This window comes from Cydia amplana, chromosome 22 (genome assembly GCF_948474715.1).
Source record: "Cydia amplana chromosome 22, ilCydAmpl1.1, whole genome shotgun sequence".
Lineage (NCBI taxonomy): Eukaryota > Metazoa > Arthropoda > Insecta > Lepidoptera > Tortricidae > Cydia > Cydia amplana.
Window position 1 is genome coordinate 8655717 of NC_086090.1, and position 6009 is coordinate 8661725.

General features: G+C 40.1%; 1 protein-coding gene across 1 annotated transcript; it reads left to right on the top strand.

Annotated features, from left to right (window-relative positions):
- The first annotated feature begins 1562 nt into the window (after nt 1–1562).
- Nucleotides 1563–3422, top strand: LOC134658473 (uncharacterized). Its single transcript, XM_063514157.1, has 2 exons — nt 1563–1716; nt 2217–3422. Exons 1-2 carry the CDS (start codon nt 1563–1565, stop codon nt 3131–3133), a joined length of 1071 nt encoding a protein of 356 aa, XP_063370227.1. The 3' UTR covers nt 3134–3422.
- Nucleotides 3423–6009: the final 2587 nt, after the last annotated feature.

Here is a 6009-nt window from a genome sequence, read left to right on the forward strand (position 1 = left end):
ACTGAATACAGTGAATACTGAGGTTGCAGAATGCTCTAGAAATTAACAAGTATGTATTTTACTCCAAAACTATCCTTCGTTCCGAATGCCTTGATTTCAAAGGCTACAAACAATGCCAGGGGGCTTCAGTTGAATGCCGTAAAATGTACATTGCTCCCCTTGTGCTTAAAAGCTACTTTACATATCGGACGACGCAGGCCAGTCTTTGTAACATCTATCCAAATCGAATTATACGCCGCATCAGGCAAGAGCGGAAAACCGGTGGTTTCAGTCATAGGCTTAGTTTGAGGTTCAAGATTTTTTTATGCCACAACGGTGGCAAACAAGCGTGCTGCCCGCCTGTTATTACGCAGGTACCGCAGCCTATGGACGCTTGCAACTATAGTGGAGTTCGCGTGTCCGACATTTGAAGCACAATATTTAGTACGAAGGTTTCTGCTTGGGATCACTGGGGCCTAGCCAATATGACTATCGTATATTGACAAACGTCTAATGAAGTAATGAACGCCGCCCTTGTATGTTTGTAGCAACACTTGTAAAGCTGTTCGCATTATATGTGCGGTAAGTGGTTCGTGAATTATTTTAGTTATAGCTATATGAATGTGTTATTTTAGTCTCAGCTATAAACTTGTCCCTTGAACGCCGCTCTTGTAATGTACACATGATTGTAAAGCTGTTCGCATTATATGTGCGGTAAGTGGTTCGTGAATTATTTTAGTTATAGCTATATGAATGTGTTATTTTAGTCTAGTGCTATAAGCTTGTCCCTTGAACGTCGCCCTTGTAATGTTTATAGCAACACTTTAACGCTGTTCGCATTATATGTGTATTAGCCTCTCATTTGTTTTCACAACTCTTTTTCTTTGCTAAGCGTTTTCTCGGCTAACTAACAATAAGTGTTTATGTATTTACACAAATTCTGAATGCATTGAAAAATTGAATTCTGGGTCAAAATGGCTCTGTTTTTGCAGGCCCATTCTGTACAGGCACACAAACAAATCATCACAAAATATGAAGCAAAAAAACAAGCAAAGCCATTCAAATCAGAACCTTTTATCTCTATTAAACCGTCACACGAAAACAGAAAACCAATTTAAAAACAAAACACCACAGCCGTTATAAAAACAGAAAGTCCAAACAAAAATTACATAAATTTGTCACGTAACGACTCTTTTGACTTTAAACAAGGCCTTTACATCATCGATCAAATCTAAATTTGCCTGATACATGCATTAAAACCTCGTCGGGTCCCCGCCCATCGTCATCTCTTAAAAACGTATTACCGGAGGCACAGAGTACAACGGCGTTGGAACTTTAAAAATAAACGATTATATTGATTATCTTGTCTTCGCCTCCGAGATTTATCCTTTACATGGTAGTTGTCTAGCTATGCAGCAACCTAACGCACAAGTATTTAGAGTAGAAAGAGAAAACAAGATTGTTGTCTCTTTCTCCCATTGAATGCTCCCCACTCGCCACACCCGGGAGCAGCTTCATTCTTGTCTGTGCGTGCGCACCGACTGCACAAGTGAAATAAACCTACCTACGTTTAATAAGTAAAAATGTCACGACGTCGTCATGAAGAAACCGGTGAAGAACAATGGGCCCGGCTAATGGAGGATTACGAACGGATGTTTCAAGAGGATCGAAGACCGAAACGTCGGCGTATTATATACTCCAGCTCCAGTAGTGAAGATGAAGATGTGCCACCCGAAGGTTAATATTATGGCCCCTCAGCTCGCCGTGTTTTATTGCTTTTACCGTTGAATTCTTCGGTAAAAGAAATGATATTTTTAAATATTTATAAATCCCGTTGTATTCTTCGGGCTAAAAATTGCCTACACAGTACGCATCTATGCGAATGATTATTCAGTTGCATTCCACGGGCCACTTTTGCAGTATTCGACTTATTACCGTTGAATTCTTCGGTAGAAAAATGTTTGTCCTATACATATTTTTAAACCCGTTGTATTCTTCGGGTTATGTACCTATCTCAAAAGAATATTGGAACAGGCTTTCTGCCTTTCTTACTGTTAATTTGGAAAAATAACGCTTGGTATTTGCCGAGAGCAATATAGGTACCGCAACTGCAGGCTACCCTCTTTTTTGCAATATTTGGTAACCCGTTTAATGCGCGTGAGATCATCGCGCCCGAGCATTTGGCCTTTATAATTGTTACATTTTTATTTTTACGTTATGTTCGTAAATTGTTACAGAACATCTCAGTCCTACGAATGTGGATGCTGAGGTTTTAGAAGAAACCAATCCTGTTGTTTCTCCCGCCAATAAAGAGGTCGCGGATAATTTTGACCCAGATTTAATAAAAGCTCTTGGCGAAACGGAAACCGAGCAAGGTGAATTTGGAGTGGACCTGCAACCTGGCATCGCCAGTCGTTTCCAACAGATTTTGATAAACGGCTTAAAAAAGGAAACGCGGGAGGAGTTATTGAAAAAATATTTGTTTCCCAGCAATGTTCCTCTGGCCAAAGCTCCTACACTGAACCCGGAGGTAGCAGCAATGCTGGTGGAGACTTGCCGCCTTCGGGACAAGCGATTATATGGTAAGCAGGATCAGCTTGGGAGAGCTCTTGCGGCTGTCGGGAAGGCCCTGACATATTTATTAAAGAAGAACCCTGACATTGCCGAGGTGATATCTACTTTGAATGATGCCGGCAAACTAATCGCCGATTCTCATTATGCGGAAACCGACACCCGTCGATCAGTCATTATACCTCTGGTTGATAAATCTCTCATTGAATCCTTTAAGGACAGGAAAAGAGATAGTTTTTTGTTCGGTGACAAATTGGGCGACTTAGTAAACACCTCAAAGGGCATAAAGAAGACAAGTCAATTTATACAAGCATCGACATCTGCAAACGCAGGGTTAAACTCGACAGGCCCACCGCCTTATCGACCGCGGCAACAACGAGCCAGGCAATACTACCCGCGTCGTGTCGGTGGGCCGCCGACGACCTACCCTCCGCACCAGCTCGTGAATCGGCGGCGCGAACTACCGACGCGAGCGCCCGGTCGACGTTACCCCCCGCCGCCTCCGCCGCCGCCGCCACCGCGCGCTCGACGTCATCCGCCGCAGACGCATCGTTCAACCTATCGGGATCGGGACCGCAATTAGACTTACAGTCTCAGGTACACGCAGGTCGTTTGCGACATTATTTACCGGAATGGCGTTTGCTTACGAATGATAATTTTATTTTACGTGCTGTTTCAGGATATAAGATCCCATTTATCACTGAACCAAAACAAGCTCTAAGCGATTATCCAAAAAGACTTTTTTCCAAAAATGAGCTAATTGCAATTAAACAGGAGTTAGCACATTTTATTGAGATTGGGGCAATTAAAAAATGTTTTCCTTCTACTGGCCAATTTGTTTCGGATGTCTTCCTAGTACCGAAAAGTGATGGCAGTATGCGCTTTATACTAAATCTGAAAAAGTTAAACAGATTCGTAAATACAGATCACTTTAAGATGGAAGACATTCGAACTGCAACTAGACTAATTTCAAAGGGATGTTTTATGGCTACAATTGATCTGAAGGAAGCTTATTTATTAGTACCAATTCATGATTCTCACCAAAAATATCTACGTTTTTTTGTCGAGGGTTCACTATTCGAGTTTAATGCTATGCCTTTCGGTTTGTCTGTGGCTCCATACATTTTTACCAAAATATTGCAGCCAGTAATAGGTTACTTAAGGGCTCGTGGTTATAAGTCTGTACGATACCTAGATGATCTGTGTTTATTTGGAGATACGGAAGAGATGTGTATGGAAAACGTCAATCATACAATTGAGTGTTTAACTCGTCTTGGATTTGTAATTAATTATAAAAAAAGTAAGCTTACACCTTCCACGTCATGTAAGTTTCTAGGTTTTGTCCTTAATTCAGAGTCAATGACCTTGGAATTACCTAATTGTAAACGTCAGAGTCTGTTGAAACGCTTAAATAATATGGTGCTTACAAAAAGTATACGAATCAGAGATTTTGCGCGTTTCCTTGGTTCGCTTACCGCCGCGTGTCCCGCTATGGCTTACGGCTGGTTATACACCAAGTCTTTTGAACGGGTTAAGTACTTGGCACTATTAAAGAATAATGACAATTACGACTCATTTATGTCTATCCCAGAAACTTTGATAGATGATTTAAATTGGTGGAAGAGAAATATATTATCGTCGGTAAATCCTATAAAACACTACAAGTACAAATTGGAAATTTTCACGGACGCCTCAACCACTGGCTGGGGGGCTGCATGTAATGGTGAAAAGACAGGAGGTCTTTGGACCTCATCAGAGAGTTGTAAGCACATTAATTACTTAGAACTCTTAGCAGTATTTTTTGGATTAAAATCTTTTGCTGCAGACTTAAGTTGTTGTGAAATTCTTTTACGTGTGGATAATACCACAGCTATATCATACGTCAATCGCATGGGGGGTATCCAATATCCTCATTTAAATTCGGTATCGAACATGATTTGGAAATGGTGTGAAAAAAGAAATATACATATATTCGCGTCATATATAAAGTCATCATTAAATGTGGAGGCTGATAGTGAATCCCGGAAACTTAACGTCGATACGGAGTGGGAATTAGGAGCGTATGCTTTTGCAAAGGTTGTAGAAACCTTTGGTCAGCCGGAGATTGATCTTTTTGCGTCAAGGATAAATGCAAAGTGTCATTTATATGTGTCTTGGAAAAGAGATCCATTTGCGTACAATATTGATGCTTTTACGATAGAGTGGAGTTCATATTTCTTTTATGCCTTTCCGCCATTTTCCTTAATATTGAAGGTTCTAAATAAAATTGTAACTGATCAAGCGACGGGCATCGTGATTGTACCGCAGTGGCCGTCCCAACCTTGGTATCCCTTATTTAAGGCCTTATCTATATGTGATATATTGATATTGCCTCCTAATAAAAATCTTCTTTGTTCGTCTTTCAGACTAACACACCCGCTTCATCGTCAGCTTTCCCTGGCTGTGAGTGTGTTATCCGGGAAGCCTTCATCAGGCAAGGAATATCATTAGAATCTGCAGATATTATGCTCGCTTCCTTGGCGAAAAATACAAAGTCTCAATATTCTTCTAGTTTACGGCAATGGTGGTCTTACTGCGAAACTCATAATCACTTTCCCTATGATATAAATGTGTCTTTTCTATTACATTTTTTAACAGAATGTTTTAAGTCTGGAGCCTCTTATGGAACTCTTAATAATCATAGGTCAGCGATTTCATTGATTTCTCCTCATAGTGTTGGTCAGGATGAAAAGGTTAAAAGGTTCTTTAAAGGAATATTTAAATTGAAACCCGTGTTCCCGCGTTATAACGTTACTTGGAACCCATGTGTAGTGTTAGAATACTTACAAACCATTGATAATGATACTAATGATTTAGAACAATTAACAAAAAAGTTAGTCATGTTATTAGCGCTAGCGTCTGGACAAAGGACCCAGACACTTTCATTAATTCGAATAACAAATATTAAATCGTACAATGATCGAATAATAATCACAGTTTCAGATTTGATTAAAACTTCTGGTATCGGCCGTGCTCAACCTGTTTTTAATTTGCCTTTTTTCAATCAAAATTTAAACATCTGTCCACCGACGGTGCTAAATAAATACTTGTCATTTACATCATCTCTTAGACTTGATAATGAAGATCGTTTATTCTTAACACATAAAAAACCGCACAGAGCTGCTTCATCCGAGACTATAGGTCGTTGGATCAAGCAGACTCTTCAGGCTAGTGGTGTCGACACTTCCATATTCGGAGCTCATAGCACGCGGCACGCTTCAACTTCTGCCGCTGCGCGTAATGGTGTAAGTGTCGACGTCATAAGACGATCTGCTGGTTGGTCTGGGCAATCAGCCGTGTTTGCAAATTTCTATGACAGACCAATTGTTGATTCAAACACAAATTTGTTACCAGAATAATATGTTATGTATTAATGTGATATTTAGATTGTGTAAAAATTAATACATTATTTAAATACCT

Bases quoted from the DNA above. Each gene is read 5' to 3' on its own strand.
- LOC134658473 (XM_063514157.1), top strand. From the start codon at position 1,563: ATGTCACGACGTCGTCATGAAGAAACCGGTGAAGAACAATGGGCCCGG. The intron at 1,717-2,216 runs GTTAATATTATG...AAATTGTTACAG, and splicing joins TGAAGATGTGCCACCCGAAG to AACATCTCAGTCCTACGAAT.